Below are 21,112 nucleotides of genomic sequence, written 5' to 3'. Positions count from 1 at the left end.
GGGATTGCTTTCCGGCCCTCCCATGCAGGCTTCTTTGTGTTCTGCACCTAGTTAGGGGTCGCCGAGAGAGACCCCCCACCCCCCTCAGCTGCAGCACCAGCAGGCCTGGAGTGGGCTGGTCACCTCCCTACAGAGTGATGCAGAAATGGCGCTGGCCTGATGGTGACTCAGGGACACCAACAGGCCCAGGAACTGCCGGGACCCACCCCTGCCGCTGGGGGCGCTGCTACCCAGGACCCCAGAGAATCTGGACTGTCCTGGAACAAACAAGCTGACCAGGCCTGGGAGGGTAGGGCCTGGACGTGTCCCTGGAATCAGTGTGGATGGCACTGGAGTCTCCCTGAGGTCAAGGCAGCCCCTTGGGGCCCTGGACTGGCCTGTCCCAGGGGCCTGGGGCATGAGGAGGCTCCGGTCCCAGCCCAGCATCCTCAGCACCCCACCAACAGCCGGGCCCTGAGCTTCCAGCTCCTTCTGTAGCCCCGGCCGGTGCCCCCAGCCACCCTCGGGCCCATTTCCTCCGGGTTCACACGTGACTAGGGGAGGCTTTACCCATTCATCAGGGGGTTCCCGAAAAACCGACCCAGGCCCCACACGGGGGTGGGTCCTGCACCCCACTCACACGGGGCGGGCTGTGGCCGGGAGTCCCACCCCACTGGTGTCTATTGGGGAGCAGAGAGGAGGCTTAGGAATGGGAGTTTATTCAGCAAAAGCACTTGGGGGCTCTGCCAGGGCATCCCTGCCCTGCCCATGGCCCCTCGGGAACCCTATTCCGCTCATCTGGGGGCTCGGTGCCCAGAGGGTGTGGTGGGGACACGGCATGAGCCCCACCCCAAGGGAAGATTCTGGAACCCTCCTCCCCACGTGCCAGGGTGGGACACACCGTCCTGACTGCCGTGTCACAGCTGGACGCAGGTGTGGCGAGGTGAGGGACATGGCCAGGCAGGCAGCGGGAGCAGTGGGGAGGTGGACACGCGCGCTCGGGGGAGGCCCTCGGGGAGCAGGGTCTGGACGACAAGGGACAGGCCGCGAGGTGGGCTCCCCTGGGCCCCCGGGGTGAGGTGAGGTGACGCGCAGGTGGCAGGGCGAGGGGCGAGCGCCCTCACTCCGCGAAGCTGAACATCTCGGCCTCCTTCTCCTTCCAGAAGGTGAAGCTGCGGTCGATGTAGCCGCAGATGTCCTCGTCGGCGACGCTGCCGGGCCGCGGGGCGGGGGGCTCGGGCTCGGCTCGGGCTCGGGTCAGGCCCGACTCGCGCCCGGGCTCCGGGGCCCAGGCGGGTCGGCGCGCGCAGCCGAAGAAGCGGGCCTTGATGTCCTCGAAGCCGTCGGTCCAGGCGCGGCGGCCCGCGGCCACCTCGTCGGTCACGGCCCTGTGGAAGGCGCGCGCCGCCTCCCAGCCGTGCGCGCGCAGGTGCTCGAAGACCTCGAAGCAGAGCAGGTGGCGCGCCTTGCGCTCGGCGGCCGGCAGCTCGCACTCCAGCAGCTGGAAGTAGCCCAGCATGAAGAGGTCCAGCGAGAGGCTGTCGTAGGGCAGCGGCGCCCCGTCCACGTGCGGCAGGAACTGCTCGGGCGACAGCGGGCCGCGCGGCCGCCGGCTCAGCCGCCGCAGCTGGCGCGCGGGCACCAGGGCCAGGATGGCCTTCCAGCTGCCCAGCAGGTGCGCGATGACGCCGCGCTGGCGCCGCAGGGGCCCGAGGCGCCGGGCCGCGGGGGTCCTGCCGGCCGGGCCCGGCGCGGGGGTGTAGGCCGACCTGCGCCAGTGGCTCAGGAAGAGCAGCACGATGCGCTCCTTGCGCAGGCTGGCCAGCTCGGGGCCCGGCGCCGCGCCCGCCTCGGACGGGGCCTCCCCGCAGCTGATGCCCGAGTCGCTGCCCGCCTCGGTGTCCGCGCGGGCGCACCGCGCGGGCCGCGCCCCCGGCTCGCAGGGGCCGGGGCTCGGGGGCGCGGGGGGCCCCGGCGCCGACTCGAAGTTGCCCCGCAGGGTGCGCACGGACACGCCGCTCTCCTGGATCTCGCGCTGCGCCGCGCTGCGGAGCGGGGCGGCCGGGGCCTCCCGGGGGGCGGCCGTGGCCGCGGGGGCCCGCGCGTCCGGCGGCCCCTCGCCCGGCGCCAGCCCGTTCAGGCCCCGCAGCAGCGCGGTCAGGCTGCGGACCAGCCGGGCGACGTGGCTGCACCAGAAGGGCAGGGGCTGCCCGCCGGGCGCGGCCTCGGGGGGCCCCTCGGGGGCGCGCTCGGCCGCGGCCCCCGGCTCCCCTGGCGCCCCCGGCCCGCCGGGCCGCGGCAGGAAGTGGCTGTTGACGGTGATGCGCACCAGGGGCGCGGGCAGCAGCGCCTGCAGCTCGGCCGCCAGCCGGCCCAGCTCGCCCTCGTACTCCTGGCAGCGCCGCCGCAGCTGCAGGCTGGCCACCTGCGCCTCCAGGTGCAGCAGGTCGTCCTCGGTCAGCAGCTCCCCGAAGGGGCCCAGGATGGCCCGGTGGGCCTGCGAGAACCGCCAGGACGCCTGCTCCGGGGGCCCCGGCCTGCCGCTCTCGTCCTGGGCGTGGGAGGCCGCGTCAGGGCTGGCCCGGGAGCCCCCCACCCCGCCCCGGCGGGAAGAGCATCTCCCCCGCTCAGCCGCAGGGGCACCCGGGATCCCCTTCTGATCCCCTCCTCTTGCCCTGTTCCCCCGCCACCACCAGAGCCAGGGCCCAGCCCTGCCCCAGCGACTCTGGCCCCGGCTCTCCAGTCCAGCTGGGCTGGGCCTCGGGGAGCTGCTGTGCCTGCGAGGGTGGGCCCAGGTGGTCTGAACTGAGGCCGGCGCCTCCCGCCTCACCCCTCCATCCTTATCCCCCCACCCCCATTCTCCCCCACCCCATCCTCCCTCCATCCGTATCCCTCCCGACCCCCGCCCTCCCCCACCCCCATCCTTCCTCCCCTCCTGCTCCCCCTTCCTCTCCCCCTCCAGCCTTATCCCTCCCCACCCCCATCCTCCCCCACCTCCCTTCCTTTCTGAGTCCTCCTGGTGTCACTCTGCAGGGCTTCCCTGTGGGGCAGGAGGCCCCACATGTGGATTTCTGTGTGCTGACCAGGCCAGGCTGGGCCATCAGACCAGCCCTACAGCACTGCCCACAGATGGGATGGGAAACACAGTGTCCACTGATCCAACGGGTGAGTTTCGCTTCTAAGCATTCAAAAAGCCACCTGGGCTGGAAACAGCACAGGGCTTAGGGCGCTTGCCTCGACCCTGGTTTGCACCCCTGAGCCCCCCGGAGTGATCCCCGAGCAGAGACACAGGCGTAGGCCTTGGCACCGCTGGGTGTGACCCCAAAGCCAAGCCCAATGCCAGCTGGCAGTGTCGTCAGGCCCGAACTGAAGTCCGGGGGAAGTGACCGCCTCTCTGCTCAGCTTCCCTAGGGCGACGCCGGACCTCACCCTGCCACGGCCCGGTCACTGCGCTCGGCCCGCCCCGGGGCCAGCAGTCCACGCTGCAGGGTCAGCACACGCTGGCCCCGTCCCCACATGTCCCGGCCTCCCCAAGACCCCCTCACCGCTGCCCCGAGTCCGGAGCTTCTGCGAGGGCGGCGCTGGACCCTGCTGCCTGGAGGGCAGGAACTGCACTGACCTGGGGAGAGCCGCTGGGCAGACACGCGGCCGGCCTGCTCCCGCATGGCCCTGCCCCTGCTGCTCACCACCGCTGGTCCCTGGCCCCACCGCGCTGGCAGGGCTCCACGAAGGGCCCAACCACCTCACGCGCCTACTTCCCGCTCAGCTCTCCTCAGCCCCGCCCCTCAGAGCCCCGCCCCTAGCCCCGCCTTCTCCCCGCCCCCCTTCTGCTGCAGTCCTACCTTCCCCAGGCCCCGCCCTTCTCACCAGGCCCCGCCCTTCAGCCCCACCCCTCACCAGCCCCGCCCTCCTTCTCCAGCCCCGCCCCTCATCAGCCCTTGCCCCCTCCCTACCCCACCCCCGACCCTAGCCCCGCCTCTGGCCCCGCCTTCTCCCCGGCCCCTCCCTTCTGCTCCCGCCCTACTTTCCCAGGCCCCGCCCTCCTCACCAGGCCCTGCCCTCTCCTAGCCCCGTCCCCACCAGCCCCACCCTCCTTCTCCAGCCCCGCCCCTCACCTGCCCCACCCCGGACCCCGCCCCCTGCCCTAGCCCCGCCCTCCGGCCCCGCCTTTTTCCCGGCCCCGCCCTTCTGCTCCAGCCTACTATCCCCAGGCCCTGCCCTCCTCACCAGGCCCCGCCCTCCACGCTGGCCCCACCCCGAAGACCCCGCCCTCTCCAGGCCCCGCCCTTCAGCCCCGCCCCTCGCCAGACCCCGCCCTCCTTCCCCATCCCCGCCCCTCACCAGCCCCGGACCCCGACCTCCTGCCCTAGCCCCGCCCTTACAAGGCCCCGCCCCCTCCCCAGACCCCCGCCCTCCTGCCCCTCCCCAGGCTCCGCCTTTCTGCCCTAGCCCCCCCTACTTATTAGGTCCCTTCCCTCCAACCCCGCCCCTCCTCAGGCCCCGCCCTCCTGCTCAGCCCCGTCCCCTCCCCAGGCTCCTCCCTCCTGCCCCGGCCCCGCCCTCTCCTCTGGCCTCTCCCTCCTGCTCCAGCCCCCCCCCAGGCTCCACCTCTGCTCCAGCCCCGCCCCTTCCTCAGGCTCCGCTCCCTCCACCCTGCAGGGTCCCACCTGGCCCTCCGGCGACGGCTCTGAGCCCAGTCTGGCCTGCAGCTTCCGGACCATCACCTGCCGCTTCCACTCGGGTATGGGCCGGCCCTGCTCATCCTGCGTGGGCACCAGGCCATCCAGGTCGCCCAAGTGCGCCCCGTCCAGCTCCAGCAGGGCCAAACCGTCCGGGGCATCCCCGGCTGTGGTCTCCAGCCCCTGTCCAAAGGCAGGAGGGTCACAAGGCCATACGGGTTTCTGGCCGGTGACCTGGGAAGATAGGGGAGCGGCAAGAGAGTGGTGAGCTGAGTCAGGGAGGACAGGGACCTGGGGCGTCTCCCTGGGGATCCAGGCATGGATCAGAGGGGACCCCCACTTCTGGGCATGACCAGGAAGATGTGCTCAGAGCATGCCAGTGGCTAGAAGATTCCTTGGAAGTTCTGAGCTGCAGGACTTGTCCGAGCCTTTAAGGCAGAGCAGAGTCTGAGCTCCGGGTCAGGCAAATGTGCAGGGCTGAGTGAGGCCTCCTTGCCCTCCTGGTGAGCTCTGGGTGGGGCAGCATGAGGGGGGGGAGGGGCTGGCCACAGGGACTCGGGTGAGAGAGGGGTCCCTCTCTGCTCCCACCTCCCCACAGCCATGCCCACCGCAGAGAAGGCCCCGGGCCGTGGCCTGCATTCCCAGAGGCCAGCCTGTGGAGGCCCTGGCTGGGACGGCTGGTCAGGGTCCTGCAGAGAGCGTGGGAGGGGGCTCACCGTGGGGACCGCCGTGGCAGCAGCGGGGACCCTCAGGGACGCGTCTTCAGCCGCCTGCTCGTCTGGGACTGGCTGGTCAGGCTGGGCGGGCCAGGCCGGGCTGAGAGATGAGGCTGTGTGTGGGGGGGAGGGGGTGGGATCAGACCCTGCCCCAGGCAGCCCTACAGCGCTGGTGGGATGTCCATGCAACCTTTTGGTGTCCCTCCATCCCGGTCCCTTCCCAGTGTCCTCCTGACCCACCCACAGTCCAGGGAGCTCAGAGCAGCCTAGAGTTGGGAGATCGGGACCCAGTGCCACCCTGCAGGACCAGAGGTGGTTCCTTCCCCCTTCCCCCTCCACACATGCATACACAGACACACACGCACCACACCCCAGTCTGTGTCCTGCATCTCACACACACAGTCACACATACTCTCCCACATACAACCACACACACACACACGATACCCACCTACACTAACGCCCGGTCCTACTCACTCATGCTTATACCATCTGACACACACACACCTGCTTACACATACACACCCGTGCTCATACACACAGCCACAAGCACACACTCCCACTTCCACACTCGCTCACGCACACACACACACACACACACTCATGATTTGGGACCAGCTGAGGACCAGAGAGGGGTGAGGCCACCCGAGGTCACACAGCAGGATCAGGCCCAGAGCTGGAGGGCTCCAAGGTGACAGAGTCAGAAGTTGTGATAGGAACTTCAAGAAAAGTTCATCCTCACTTTATCTGTTCTTGGTTTGGGGGGTCACACCCCGTGGTGCTCCTGGACCTGTGCAGATCCTGGAGGGGGTTGGGGTGCCATATGTGGTGCCAGGGATGAACCCAGGCCAGCCTTGTGCCCGCATGTGCCCTGCCCGCTGTCCTGTGTCCTGTCTCTCCACACACACACACACACACACACACACACACACACACACACACACCTTTAAAAGGCTGCAGACTCTGAGGAGAACCTGCGAGGCCGAGGGTGTCGCTTGCCAGTGCCAGTGCCAGTGCCAGTGCTGTTGCCCGGAAGACTCAGGGCTGAGGCCAGCCCACCCACGCCTGCACCCACAGCCCGGGTCAGCCCCTGATGGGTACTCACGGGTGGAGCCCCTGAGACCTGCACTCCCTCTCTTCTCATCTGGGGCTTGCCGGGCGGCCGAGAGTGGCGGCGGGGGGAAGGGTGGCGGCGGGGGCGCCATCAGCAGCGGGTCCTGGGGTGGACAAGAGGGAGGCTCAGTGGGATGACAGAAGCTGCTCATGTCGGGGGCATCCAGAGCCAGCCCGGCCAGCCCTCAGTCAGGGACTCACAGACGGGGATGGCACAGGGCTGGGGTCAGCCCCCCAGCTTATCTCTCACATCACTGGAGTGACCAGGACTCCGGGAAGAGGCCTGTGACCTGGTCAGGAGGTATCATTCACTGTGCCCCGGGGGCCAGCAGCTCCGTGGCATCTCAGGCCTGGCTCGTGGGCGCCCTCTAGAGGCAGGGAGGGCGGGGTGAGGGCCGGGACAGGCACAAAGGGCCTGGGGTGAGTGGCTGGGACAGGCACAAGGGGTCCCAGGGTCAGGACTGTAGTTTAGGGAGCTGATAAGGGTGCTGGGTTGGGCTGAGTTAGAGCACGGGGTTAGGTACTTGATTAGGGTGTTAGGGTAGGACTCTAAGTTAGGCTCCTTGTTGGAGGTACTGGGTTAGGGCCCTGGGTTAGAGTACTAAGGGTACTAAGTGAGGGTGCTGAGTTAGGGCTCTAGGCAAGGGACCAAGTTAAGGTAGGGGGTTATGGCTCTGGGTTAGGATGCTGGGTTGTTCTGGGTTTGGGTGCTGGATTTAGGTGCTGAATGAGGGTGCTGGGTTATTCTGGCTGGGGGTGCTGGGTGCGGGTGCTGGGTTGTTCTGGCTGAGGGTGCTGGATTTGGGTGCGGGTGCTAGGTTGCTCTGGGTTTGGGTGCTGGGTGCAGGTGCTGGGTTATTCTGGCTGAGGTTGCTGGGTTTGGGTGCGGGTGCTGGGTTGCTCTGGGTTTGGGTGCTGGGTTAGGGTGCTGGGTGCAGGTGCTGGGTTATTCTGGCTGAGGTTGCTAGGTTTGGGTGCGGGTGCTGGGTTGTTCTGGGTTTGGGTGCTGGATTAGGGTGCTGGGTGCGGGTGCTGGGTTGTTCTGGGTTTGGGTGCTGGGTGCGGGTGCTGGGTTGTTCTGGCTGAGGGTGCTGGATTAGGGTGCTGGGTGCGGGTGCTGGGTTGCTCTGGCTGAGGGTGCTGGGTTTGGGTTTGGGTTCCTGCCCCGGGTGTCTCCCCTGTGCCCACACGCAGCCCCCCAGCCATCCCTGCCTTCTGTGCTGAGTGAGCGGGGGCCGAGGGGTCTCAGCGGAGGCCCCGAGCACAGAGCGGAACCACAGTCAGCTTGGGACCTTCCCAGCCCACGTCGCGTCCCCTTGGCCTCACCCACGCGCAGGACACCTTTGAGCTGGGCTGGCACCTTCCCTGGGGACAGGCCCACCATGGCCAGATGCAGAGAGACTAGGGCTGGGGCTTCTGGGTCCCCCGCCCCCACCCATGGGGCAGCCGGCCCCATCAGGGAGACCCCCTCTCCCAGACCCGCATGGCGACCCTCTCAGCATCCCTCCCGGCACCTCCGAGTGACCTGTGCAGAAACAGGCAGCTGGCTGGCGGGTACCAGGTTCTCCTGACACCCCGGCTTGAGTCTCTGGGGCAGACCCCCAGAGGAAGGAGGGGGGCATGGCCCACGGACCCCAGCTGGGCCCTGGAGAGTGTCCCGGCACTGCCCCACACTTTGACGCAGGAAGCGCCAACGGCTGTCTGCCAAGATGCTCACGGGCAGCTTTGGGACAAGCCCCGGGCCCTTTGGGGGTCCCTGCTCACCCAGAGGGCAGCCCTGCCCGCCTGGCAAGGAGGCCGTACCGCCCCTCAGCCTGGGGGTGCCCACAGACCAGGGCTTGCACCACCAGCACCCCCTGAGCCCTGTCCTAGACCCTCAGCCCTGGGCGTCCCCGGGATCACCGCCTGCGCCCAGGTACCTCACTCCTGCTTGCAGGTCCAGGCGTGTGCGGGGTCCCCGGCCCAGAGCGGCCGCCCCGCGAGAGGCTCATGAATAACTGAGGCGGTGTTGGGTGGCCGCGGCTGGGCGGGGTGTGGGATTCCTTACCGGCACCTTAGCTCCCCCAGAGCAGGGTCTGGGTCAGAGGCACAGGGGAGATTCTCAGGTCAGGAATCGGCAGCTGCCAGACGTGGGCCCGGCCCTGCCTCCGGCCGCCCCAGAGGCCCCTGGTCCTGCCCGCAGCCCGGACAACAGCAGGAGGACGGAGCAGGTGGTCTGGGGGAGCAGGGGGCCAGGGGCTCCACATGGAGGCTCTGCCCGGCCATTCCCAGGACCCAGAGGGGCAGATGGGCCTCAGCGCTCCCCAGGGCTGCCACTGGACATGCTGAGACCAGAGGCCACGGGGACCCCAAAGCGCTGCTGGCTTCATGCCAATGCTTGGCCCCAGTGGCTTAGGTGACTAGGCAGGGGACTCAGACCCCAGGCCCACGGACAAGAGCTGTGGGGAGCTAACAGGGCCCCTCCTGGTGACCCTAGGGACCCCCCCCCCCAGCTGAGTCCTCTCCTGGGAGAACACAAACTTCTCTCCTGAGTGACAAGCACGGAGAGCTCATGGGGCACCGGTCGGCCCTGCCCACGGGGACTCGAACCTCATGGCTGAGGCCACTTGGCGCCGTCACCTCTGGCGCTGCAGTTCCGGGGAGGGGACACCCCTGTGCCCTGGTCTGGGCCCTGTGAGACTTGGGAGGCAGCACCTGGGGTCCCCACAGGCCTGTTGTGTCCGGGGAGAGGTTTGAGCAGTGGCCATGCATTATGCATGGGGACGGCCGGGGAGTGCCCATTACAGCCTGGACCGCACCCGCCACCAAATCATGGCATGGACGGGCTGTGGCCTCCGCCACGCCCGAGATTCAGGGGCGGGCTGTGTGGGGGCCTCACCTTCCCGTTGAGAAAGGGGTGCTTGCCGCTCAGTGCTCACTCCCATTAGGTCCCGCAAGTCTCCAAGACCCCCTTACACACGGATCACTAAGGCTTGGGTTGCTCAGAACCGGCCGCCCCAGGACAGGCAGAAGCGGGTGCCGTCGTGGGAGGGGCGTGGCCCGCCAGACGGCTCGGGATTGCGTTTCCATCAATATTGCAGCAGCAGCCCTCCCTGCCCCCCGCGGCCAGCCCCGCCTGCAGCTGCCACCTGCCCTCCTGTGGGGGCCGAGCCCAGCGGGGGTCACCCATCACCCCTGACTGACCCAGGGCGCCTGCCGGAGCCAGACTCTGACCCTGATCCGCTCTCCCGAGGGCCACGGTGCATGGTGGCCCCCAGAACCAGAGGCAGGGGCCTGGCCAGGCTGGACATGGCAGTGTGTGGGGGTTGGGCATCTCAGAATGGGGAGACGCCGTGACGGGTCCGTCCCTGCATCTCTGGGTGCCGGGATGGGGCCCAAACCCCTTTCCTGGAAGAGCTGGCAGAGAGGCTGGCAGTGGTGGCCTGGAGGGAGGGGCACCAGCTGGGTCACCGTAGCTGCCAACAGGACCTTAGGGGTGTCAGTGCAGGTGCTCATGGCAGCAGCTGTGAGGTTACATCCACCCACAAGGTCCCGGCAAGAGGCAGCAACCTCTGACGCCCCCCACAGAGCACCAGGCCCCGAGTCTATCCACAGAGCACCAGGCCCCAAGTCCCCACAGAGCACTAGGCCCCAAGTGTCCTAGAGAGCATCAGGCCCCGAGTCCCCACACAGAGCACCAGGCCCCAAGTCCCCACAGGGTATCAGACCCTGAGTCCCCACACAGAGCACTGGGCTCCGAGTTCCCACACAGCTACAGTCCTGTCACATATCTGTCGTATCACTGCCACAACCCTGTCATATTCTAGCCACAATCCAGTCAGAGCCCCGTCAAATTTCTCTCATATTCCTGTCACATTCCTGTCACGGTCCAGTCACTTCCCCGTCATATCCTTGGCATAATTCAGTCACATTCTTGGCATGTTCCTGTCATTTCCCTGTCAGAGTCCAGTCACTGCCTTGTCACATCCCTATCACACTCCTGCCAGCGCCCTATTGGGGTCCTGCCACAGCAGCCTCACACAGTGGTGGCCAGAGCTCCGAGCAGAGGGTGGCGCCATGTCACCTGCTTACCGGCAGGGCTGTGTCCCGCAGGAACCGAGCGCAGTCCTGGTGTCCGTGGTACTCGGCCAGGTCAGCCGCCGTGTAGCCATCCTCGTCCCGCAGCGAGGGGTCCACATGGTGGGACACCAGGGTCCGGCAGCACTGGGGTGAAGGGCACACGAGAACCACTGAGGCCGGCCCTGCCCACTCCCGGCCTCGCCCACACACATGCTGGCGCTGGGCCGTGCTCAGCCGCCCCTCAGCCCAACCCACGGGCGGAAACTGAGGCCTGCACTGCCGAAGCCCCTCGGATCACTCCCATGTCCCGGGTGTGGGAATTGGGGCACCTGGCTAAGAGCCTGCGCAGGGCTCAGCTGCCAGGTCAGTGGGATGGGGGGACCCTGGCCCGGACTCGCCCTGTAGCCTGAGCCCCCGGCTGGACCCTCGGTGGCGTCTCCGTTTTCACAGCCCGTGGCAGGCGCCGAGAAAGCGATCCCGGTGCTCGGGGAGGCAAGACGGTGCAGGCGGGTGGGGCAGGCAACACGAGAGAGAGGCAGGGTGCCCGGGGAGGCCGAGGGGACACTGTGCCAACTGCCCGCGAGCCCCCTACCCAGCCGAGACGAGCAAGGGGCTTCCAGGCGGAGGGGGCAGAGGTGTGTGCGGGGTCAGGGCTGGGGGCTCAGCGGGTGCTCGCTGGCTGACAGAGGCATTAGCGGTGCCAACTGCATAAGCCAGACCCACCCGGCCACCTCCCAGCCCTCACCCACCAGACCGGCCTCCAGGGGTCCTGGCGGAACCCCACCTGGGGGTGCAAGGAACTGATCTCATCACTGAGCTGCCCGTGCAGGGACACGGCCTCGTGGTCACCTGTCCCTGTGGCCGTGTTGCACGAGAGGAGGGACGAGGAATGTTCCCTCAGGCTCCCCTCCACGATGCCCCCCGCACCATGGCGCACGTGGTCACTCTTGCTCCTCAACCAACGCTGTGGGAGTCTCAGCCTGGGCGCTCAACCTTAAGCTACAGCGAGGGCCACAGCTGTCGGCGCTTGCCTTGCAGGCGGCCAATACAGGTCCGGTTTCTGTCCCCCCAGGGGTCGCCCAGGCCCTGCCAGGTGTGGGCCCTGAGCACCGCCAGGTGTAGCCCACGAACAAGCAAAGAAACCCCAAGCGACAAGCTGACTCTTCTGGGTTTCTGTAAATGGGTGTCGGAGCCAGCGACCGTGAGCCCGGCTGTGCTGTCGGCAAGTCAGCAGAGCCTGGGGAGGAGACCGAGCTTGTCTGGTCGTGACAGTCGGCGTCTCGTGGGCTGCTCATGTGGCCTCCAAGACAGGCCAGCCGCAGCTCTAAAAGCCTGAATACAGTGATCTCTGGGCCGGCCCGGCTGCAGCCATTGCCTTGCTCTGGTTTAATGTCACCAGCGGGAGGAGTCAGAACTTGCCGCGCCGGGTGTGTTGCCTCCCTGTGCCGCTTCCGATGGCCCCGGCGGAGGGTCGAGAGACGCTGACATGCCCAAGGGCAGGCTTTTGCGTTACTGACCAGAGAGGGTCAGGCTAGTGTGTCCCTGTCTGTGCCGCCCAGCGTGGCACCCACAGGCAGAGTCACGACACTCTTCCTTCCGGTGTGGCATCCGTGCATGTTGGACATACACGTGCGTGCGTGCGTGCGTGTTGTGTGTATGTGTGTGTGTGTGTGAACATGCAATTACCTGTGGTACGTATGTGATGACTCTCAGCAGGCTGGTTCTGTGGGCACTTGACCACCCCACGCACTTTCCTTCTTAGTCTCATCATGGGCCCAGGCCAGCCCTGACCACCACTGACCACCTGCCTCCACCGGGGCTCCCAGGACCATCAGCGATGATTGTGAGTGGGCAGGGCAGGGCCTGGGTGGTCTCACCCCACCTGCAGATGCTAAGCTGGCCGGAAGGGAGCATGCCATGAACGTGTCGGCCAAGGCACAGGGAGCCGGGCACAAAACGCCAATGGCCACGCACGGGCTCCTGACCGTGTGCATGGCTGGGGACAGTCGGGCCTTCCTTCAGGCTGGGGGACAAGCCAGCATCTAGGCCCAGAGCACGCGCGCCTACCACCCAGCCCACCCCGCCCTGTGCTCCCCGTCACCTGCCCCAGAGCCCAGCATGTCTGAGTCCCTGCAGGGGCCTGCCCCGAGCAGGAGGCCCCGCCTTGTCCCACTGTCCCCTGGGAACATCCTTTCTTTGGGACGGTGTGTTCAAGACCGCCATGCCCCGTGGGAATAGCTCTTCTCTTCTCCCGGCCCGCCCATTCCCGCCGTCCTGTCCTAGGCCGGGCCGAGGCTCCTACAGTGCTCACGAGCCGGAGGGGGGAGAGCGTTGGGCACACACAGTCTGGGGCGTTCTTCAGTCTGTCCTGCTTTCCTGCTCCTGGTCCTGGGCAGCTTCCCAAGGCCACTGTCTTTCCAAGGAGACAGAAACGGCCCCTCGCTCCTCCCGGCCACCGCCCAGGTGCCCAGGGCTTCCCTGAAGGGCTTCTGGTGGTGGCAACAAAGCCTCAACTCCGGTTCTTTATTGGTCCGAACCTAAAGTCACTTTTTTTCCCTCCTCTCAGACCAGACCAGACTCTCAGGAGCAGAGAGGTGTAAACTCTGTGTGGTCTGAGGCAGTGAGAGCTCCAAGGCTGAGTGCACGCAGAGCAGCCCCAAACACAGAGCCAGGAGTGAGCTCTGAGCACAGAGCCAGGAGTCAGCCCCAAGCACAGAGCCGGGAGTCAGTCCTGAGCACAGAGCCAGGAGTCATCCCTGAGCACAGAGCTGGGAGTCAGCCCCGAACACAGAGCCGGGAGTGAACCCTGAGCACAGAGCCAGGAGTAAGGCTTGAGCATTGTAGGGGGTGGTCCCCCTGCTCCCTAAAAAAAAAAGCCAAAGGCAAAGGGAAGGCAATGGAGAAGACTTGTAAAATTACACAAGTGCAAGGCCACAGAAGAGGTGAGAAACACCCTTTTTTTTTTTTTTTTTGCTTTTTTGGGTAACACCTGACAGTGCACAGGGCTTACTCCTGGCTCTGCACTCAGGAGTTACTCCTTGCGGTGCTCGGGGGACCATATGGGATGCTGGGAATCGAACCCGGGTCGGCTGCGTGCAAGGCAAACGTCCTACCCGCTGTGCTATCTCTCCAGCCCCAGAAACACCCATTTTTCCAAAACATAATCTTAGGCCGGAGCCAGCACAGGAAGGAGGGTGCCCTGAACTGATCCCTGGCAGGACACCTGGTTCCCCAGTCCCCACCAGGAGGCATTTCTCTGGCCCCCATTTTATTTTATTTTTAGGGGATCCACATCTGGTAATGCTCAGGGGTTAGTCCCAGCTCTGTGCTCAGGAATCACTCCTGGTAGTGCTCGGGGGGCCCCATGGGGTGCCAGGGACCAAACCCAGGCAAGTGCCCTGCACGTTATATTGTTGCTTCAGCCCCAAGGCCCTGTTATTTAAAAAATTTTTTTTTTTTTACTTTTGGGTGGAGGCACATCTGGTGATGCTCAAGGGTTACTCCTGGCCCCGGTGGGCTCAGGGATCACTCCTGGTGGGAGTTCTGTTTTTAGGGTCCCTGGTGGGGACCCTAGAGGGTGCGGGGGATCAAACCTGGGTCTGCCGTGTGCCAAGCAAGCTCCTTATCCACTCCACTATCTGTCCAGCACCAAATTAAAAAAAAACTTTGGGCTTCATGGCCTGCATGATGGTACAGCAGGTAGGGCACTTTCCTTGCCCGTGACTGACCCAGGTTTGATCCCTGGCACCCCACAGGGTTCCCCAAGCCTACCAGGAGTGATTCCTTCGTGCAGAGCCAGGAGTGAGCCCTGAGCAGCACTGGGTGTGGCTCAAAAACAGAACAAAAAAATGTTTGGGTCATACCCATTGGGACTCAGGTGCCACTCCTGGCTCTGTGCTCAGGACTTACTCCTGGCTGGAGGGGCAGGGGTTGGGGGCTGTATGGGATGTCAGGGACCAAACCTTGGCTGGCCCTGTGCAAGGTAAAAGACCAATCTTCAGCATTATCCCTCTGGCCCTGATACCTAAGGACATTCTATTTTTTTTTCTTTTTAAAGTTTTTGGGCTGGGGCTGGAGAGATAGCACAGCGGGGAGGACGTTTGCCCTGCACGCGGCCAACCCGGGTTCGATTCCCAGCATCCCATATGGTCCCCTGAGCACCGCCAGGAGTGACTCCTGAGTGCAGAGCCAGGAGTAAACCCTGTGCATCGCCAGGTGTGACCCCCCCAAACAAAGAAAAAAAAATAAAGTTTTTGGGCTACATCAAGGTTACTCCTAGCTCTGCACTCAGCAATTACAGCTAACTGTGCTTGGGGGAACACATGGGATGCCAGGGACTGAACCCGGGCCGGCCGCATGCAAGGCAAATGCCCTCCTGCTGTGCTGTTGCTCTGGCCCCCTGAGGACAGTCCTGAGTGACTGCAAGTGTGGGGTCTCCTGAGCGTGTGTGTGGAGGCACCTGGGCGGGGGGTCCCAGGCTGCCTCACACTCACCAGCTCTGCCCTTGGGACCTCAGAGACGCTCTGCAGCCAAGCATGCGTGAGCACCGCCACCAAACGGGTGACTCCCTGAGCACTGGCCGGTCCTCAGAGAGCACAGCCTGAGTGGCGGCCCCTGGCGAGCGGGTGTGCAAATGCTCACCTCAAGGGGTGAGCACCGAGTGTGCAAGACCCCAGCAAGCCTGCAGCTGAGCTCCACACACCAGCATGAGCACAGGACTGCGTGCCCAGGACCAAGGGGAGGGCGGGGCAGGCACTGGAAAGAGGCAGGCAGAGACATGGGCCATGCTCACAAGCACAGCACCCTGGGGCTCCTCCACGCCCTTCCCAAGGGGCCCACACAGGCCCATCGAGTCATGCTCGCTGTCCCTCGCTGTTGGTCACTGCAGCCCTCCACTAGCCCCCCTGGCCAGCCCATTCTGACCGCCCCCAGAGGTGGGGTCGTAGGGTAGACGCAGGCACGTGGTCAGGGAGCAGGTGGGGGTGGGCGGGGCAGGACAAGCTCCCTCCGATCGGATCCGGCTTCACCTCTGCAGGACAGCTCGGGGGCCTGGCGGGGGCTGAGGCTGGTCCCTTCTCCAGACTGGCCTTGAGTCCTTGGGGACCACCCAAGCCCAGTCACTCTGGGCTCTGACCAGGGGAGCCCCCAGTTTACTGAGGGGTCAACATCAGGCTCCTCGGGTCAGTCTGCGAGGATGGTCCCTCCTGTACCCCAGGAGAGCGGGCCATGAAGGCCGGGCCCTGTCAGCCAGGAGAGTGCCCGTCCCCTGAGGGCCCCTTACCTCCAGGTGCCCATTCTCCGCGGCGTCGTGGAGGGGCGTCCCACCCCACGAGTCTCTCACGATGGGGGCGCCCATCAGGAGCAGCCTGTCCAGGATGGGGGTGTGGCCGCCCCGGGCTGCGAAGTGCAGGGCTGTGGCCCCCTCATTGTCCCGCGCCGCCAGCCCCGCCTCTGTGAAGGTGACCTGGGGAGAGGCAGAGAGTGACCAGGGCCAGCACAGCACAGTTGTCGCCCAGCCCCGGGCCCAAGCTGTTGGGGTCCTTTCTTGAGATGCCAGGCCCCAGCCAGCTCCGGCCGGTCTCTCTGCTCCCTCGGAAGCCCACGCAGTGCCCAGTGCCCGAGACGTCCCACAGTGAGACTGGCCGGGCCCAGCGGAACGCGGGGTCTGCAGTAGTGCTGAGATCAAACCTGCTCAGACATAGGCGGGTCACCTGTCGCCTCTGCCCCAACCTCAACCCCCCTCCAGGGTCAGTGACAACCTTGGCAGGCACCTGACCCAGGCCGGGGGGCTGCTGATGGGACCGGGAGACCTTTGATACAGACAGGTGATGCCGGGGATAAGTGGGCGCACCTGAGCCCCAGCACGGGGCAGGCCTGGCTCTCAGGTGAGTTAGTGCGACCTGGAGGCAGGCACCCCGCAAGGACCCGCCCCTTCCTGCCCACCAAAGAGCCCCGCCCACTAGGTCCCGCCCCTCCCCGCCCATTGCCCAATCACACCCACTACCGCGCCCATTCCCCGCCCACTATCCAACCACGCCCCCAGACACCGACACCACACCCACCGACACGCCCACTGTCCAATCAAATCGCTTGCCAGCCCTATCCCCGCCCATCCCCGCCCCGTCCTGCCCCGCCCCCGGCCTCTTACCAGCCACACGACCAGGGAGTAGTGGCCGCGGGCGGCGGCGGCGTGCAGCGCGCTCATGCCGTCCAGGGCGCGCAGGTGCACGTCGGCCCCGCAGTCCTTCACCAGGAACTGCGCCAGGTGCAGGTGGCCCTCCTGGCAGGCCAGGTAGAGCGGGGAGGCGCCGCTGCGCGTGCGCCAGTTCACGCCGCTGCGGGGAGGAGAGGTCCCGCTCAGAGGGGCTGGTCCCGGCTCCTTGGGGTGGCGCTGCCCTAGCCAGGCCCAGATCGAAGGGCGTTTGCGCCCCCTCTTCCATCCGAGAGGCTCCCGCGGCCCCGGTGGCGTTGCTTAGGTTGACACTGTGCAAGGGACATGGCGCCTCCCGCGGAACCAGCTCCCTGGAGAGTGGCCGGGGCGCCAAGGGCGTCTAGCATGGGGCCGTGCAGTCAGTGACCCCCAGAGCCCAGCCTGCTCTGTGAAGGGACCTCAGTGAGTGCGGTCCTCTCCGGCCCCCAGTGTGAGCCCCCTCTGCAGAGCGAGGTCAGAATCTTCCGAGTCCAGTGCTCCTGGGATTTTGGGGGGCCGGACAGGACGAGTTTTAGGGCGGGGGGGGGCAGGGTCGGTCCTTTCCCCAACGCTGACCGGTCCCCAGGGACCGGACATCTCCTCTGACACCACAGGTTGGTGCCAGGCGGGATTAGGGGGGTTCCCCTTCAGTACCTTTGTGTATGACGTGACTGCATGTATGTGTCTGTGCATGTATGTGTCTGCACATGTGTGCATGTGTGTGTCTGTGCACACGTGTGCATGTATGTGCCTGCGCATGTGTGCATGTACGTGTGCATGTGTGCGCATGCATGTGTCGGTGCATGTGTGCATGTGTGTGCCTGCACATGTGTGCATGTGTGCCTGTGCACATGTATGTGTGCATGTATGTGTTTGCACATGTGTGCATGTATGTGTCTGTGTACGTGTGTGTATGTGTCTGTGTACGTGTGTGCATATGTGTGTCTGTGCACATGTGTGTATGTGTGTGTCTGCATGTTGTGCATGCATGTGTCTGTGCACATGTGTGCACATATGAATTTAAGTGCATGTGCCTCTGGGCTTTCGGATGCTGGAAGCTACCGTGGAGTGTGTGGGCCGCTGTAAGGGGCGTGAGCGACAGGGCCTGGGGAGGCACTGGCCTGGGTGCACCCTAAGTCTCCTCCAGCCAGGTCCATGGTCGGGGAGGCCACGTGCACAGTGTTGAGACTGACTGTCACTGCACCCCTCGACCCTTGGCGCCAGGACAGGGGCACCCACAATGGGGAAGGGATTTGGGCCACTGCCTGCTTCCAGCCTGGTCTGTCCCCCCCCCCACTCTCTACCTGTGGGCGGGTGGGCATTGGGCACCCCCACAGGACGCCTTGTCCATACCTGAGTGAACTCAGCCCCCGTCCGCAGGCCAACGGGCTCTCAGGCCTGATTCACTGTTCGCCTAGTGAGGCCCCGGTGCCTAGGGGCTGTCCACTGCACCCGCTAGCCACTCTGCACGGCCAGACCCTGCACCCAGCTCATGCCCCATGCCCTCTCCGTCCCACCACGGCACCTGCCCTCTCCACGCCTAGCCCACGTCCCCTCACCTGCTGTGGGCAGCCGCCAAGAGCTTGAGGCAGGTGAGGTCCCCACTGACGGCCGCATGGTGCAGCGGCAGTGCCCCCTCCAGGGTCTCCAGAGTGGCCGTGTGGCCCTCCCGGAGCAGCCACTCCACCAGGGCTGGGTGTCCGAAGCGGGCGGCCAGGTGCAGTGGGGACACGCCCGAGGCATCCTGGTCCTGGGAAGCAGGTGGGCCGTGGTGCACACGGCGGGGTGGGGGGAGCACTGGTCTCCTGGGTCCAGGCTGGTCCTGAGCTGGGTGGAGCCCCCTTCTCATCCCCACCCCCTGCCCATGCCATGGCCCGGGACACTGTCCAGCCTCGACCACCCGCAGGGCACTCCCCGCAGCTCCAGGGAGTGTGTCAGGCACCCCAGGGACCTGGCATCCACGGATCACACCGGCCACCAGCCTGCCTGCTCTCAGGGCATACTGACCACCAACTGTCTGCCATGGGCCACAGAGGGGGCAACCCAGAACAGGGGCTGAGCCCGTGGCTCCTGGGACCCCAGGGGTCTCGCTAACCCCATCTGACTTGAAAGGGTGGGTGAGAGTAACAGCCTGAGGCCCTTGCCCCCACCCCCCAAGTCCCTTCCCGCAGGCCTGTCTCTGCCACTGACCCCGCAGTGAGGGGACCCCAGGATGCCAAGGACCCTTAGCTGGACCCGAAACTATGAGACATGATCAGAACCTTGGCTGGACACCTTGGCAGGGGGCAGGTGTCCTGGGCAGCTCTGGGCTGGCACTGGGGGTTCCAGGTGGCCTCAGAAGTGGTCTTGGGTTTTGAGGATCTTAGGTGGGTTTGAGGGGGGTTGAGGACAGGCTGGACAGTGCTGTGGGGCTTGCATGGCCAGTTCCACCTGGCTCCGGCCTGCACCCACTTTCCAGGGTGTTGAAGACCCCCACACCCCACCCCTGCACTGTCTCCCCTGCAGGCCGCAGCCCCTTCCTGGCCTTCGCCCTCTCCCGACCTCAGCCCCTTCCGGCCTCACCTGCAGGCCGCAGCCCCCCTCGCGCACCAGCCATTGCAGCTCCGTGAGGCCGCCCGTGGCCGCGGCGTCGTGGGCCGGGGTGGCCCCGTTGCAGGCCCGCTGGTTGCCGGGCAGCCCGGCCCGCTGCACCAGGAACTGGACACAGGCCAGGTGGCCGGCGCGGGCGGCGTGGTGCACCAGGCCGGCCCCCAGGGCGTCGGCGATTCCGGGCCGCAGGACCCCCGCCTCCAGCAGCCGCTCCAGCGTGGCCAGGTCCCCATCCTTGGCGGCGGCCAGTGCCCGGGGCTCCGCCATGCTCGGGCCTGCGGCTGTGTGCAGTCCGGCCTGTCTCGGCGCAGCGCGGGCTCCGGTTACCTGATAAGGCCGCGGGCAGATGGGAGGCGGCGGGCGGGCGCCCAGTGGGCGGCTCTGCCTGGTCTCTGTCAGCTGCAGTGGGCACTGGCCAGATGGACCCGCCTCTCCCGAGGGATGGGGCAGGCGGAGGGACGATGTGTTGGGGCCCTGCGGGCGTCGGCACTCTGCACAGGACCCATCCTGTCCCCAGGAGCATTTGGGGGTGCTGGTGCCGCCCCCACGTCCATGCTGAAGCCCACCCCAGAGCAGCAGCGTGTGGGGACAGGGCCCTGCAGACACGAGCAGTGCAGGGACCCCTGGGGGAGACACAGGGGCCACAGGATAGACTCTGTGGTCGCAGGGGGAGGACCCCGTGTGTCCCCCCGCACACCAGCCGCTGTCCAGAAAGCTGCAAGGGGGGCCTCGTCCCCCCTACAGGCAGTAGAGCCATGCGGGGCTGAGGGCGTGGTTCGGGGCCACACCCAGCAGTGCTCCGGAGTCACTCCTAGTGGTGTGCAGTTGGCCACGTGCAAGGCCAGCGCTGTCCCCCAGGGGGAACTTTTTAAAATTTTATTTTTATAAAGTTGTTTGCGGTTTACTACACTCAGTATTCCAACACCAATCCCACCACCGTTACCTCTTCCCACCACCATTATTTCCAATTTTCCCGACCACCACCCAAGCCTGCCCCAATAGCAGGCCCCAAACGATTTTGTATTGCTCGTGAATAATTTGCTAAAAATTATCAAGAAAGCTTCCTTAGCAGAAAGTGTGAAGGCTGTTGCCTCACCCTGGAGCCTCTAAACGCCTTGCAGGAGAGACCCCTGGCCTGTGGCGCAGGCTAACCTTGTGCCATCCTGCTGTGTCCGAGGTGTCGAGTAGGGGACGTCATGCGGCCACAGTGACACAGTCGGATTTAAATGTTTGACTTGATGGCGACTTTGGGGTCTGGAGGCGTCTCTGCGGCTTGTTGATCTCTTTCGAGACTGATCCGTGAGTCTCTGGATCATGGCCTGAATGAGCTGATACAGCACCAGAGGCAGCTTGTGGGCGTGACCGCTAGGCTCCGGGGAGAACAGGGGCTGGGGGAGGTCGCCCTTCCGCGACTCCGTGAGAGCCTGGAAATTTCGGTCACAAAACCCATGCGCCAGGGGGACTTCTTACACTAAGGCCCGTGTCTGCTGTGCCCAGGTCTGGCGCCCCATCCCCAAGGCCCCTGCTGGCTTAGGCACGCTGGCGCTCCTCACACCAATAGAGAAACCCCAAATGTGCGGCATGATGTCGGCTTTTATTAGTTCCAATAGGCTCATTTTGGGGTCGCCTCCTCCAGGCAGCCAGTGGGGCTACCCTGGACTCCAGGATGTGTGGTTGCGGGAGCGTCACGGTGAGCCGGACTCAGGTGGGGGCCAAGCTGGGGCACACACGTCACCCCTGCATGGCACACCCCTGGGCGCCCAGGCGAGGGGTTGGCTGGGGACTAG

The 21,112-nt window shown here is 65.7% G+C and overlaps 1 protein-coding gene across 1 annotated transcript; it reads right to left on the bottom strand.

Annotated features, from left to right (window-relative positions):
* Nucleotides 1-1,099: 1,099 nt before the first annotated feature.
* Nucleotides 1,100-19,592, bottom strand: ESPNL (espin like). Its single transcript, XM_056108388.1, has 9 exons — nt 19,299-19,592; nt 18,296-18,486; nt 16,695-16,881; nt 15,828-16,010; nt 10,559-10,690; nt 6,480-6,591; nt 5,375-5,487; nt 4,647-4,841; nt 1,100-2,530 (listed from the first exon to the last, which is right to left on the bottom strand). Exons 1-9 carry the CDS (start codon nt 19,590-19,592, stop codon nt 1,100-1,102), a joined length of 2,838 nt encoding a protein of 945 aa, XP_055964363.1.
* Nucleotides 19,593-21,112: the final 1,520 nt, after the last annotated feature.

Source organism: Sorex fumeus, unplaced genomic scaffold, assembly GCF_029834395.1.
Source record: "Sorex fumeus unplaced genomic scaffold, SorFum_2.1 ptg000207l, whole genome shotgun sequence".
Classification (NCBI taxonomy): Eukaryota; Metazoa; Chordata; class Mammalia; order Eulipotyphla; family Soricidae; genus Sorex; species Sorex fumeus.
The sequence above is the reverse complement of the archived record's forward strand: the minus strand, read 5'-3'. Positions and strand labels throughout refer to the sequence as shown.

What these genes read in the sequence shown, in the direction of transcription:
- ESPNL (XM_056108388.1), bottom strand. Translation starts at nt 19,592, where the DNA reads ATGGCGGAGCCCCGGGCACTGGCCGCCGCCAAGGATGGGGACCTGGCC. An exon ending in AGGGGGGCTGCGGCCTGCAG is followed by an intron (nt 18,487 to 19,298) that starts GTGAGGCCGGAA and finishes CCTGCTTCCCAG; the next exon opens with GACCAGGATGCCTCGGGCGT. An exon ending in AGGTCTCAGGGGCTCCACCC is followed by an intron (nt 5,488 to 6,479) that starts GTGAGTACCCAT and finishes CCCCACACACAG; the next exon opens with CCTCATCTCTCAGCCCGGCC.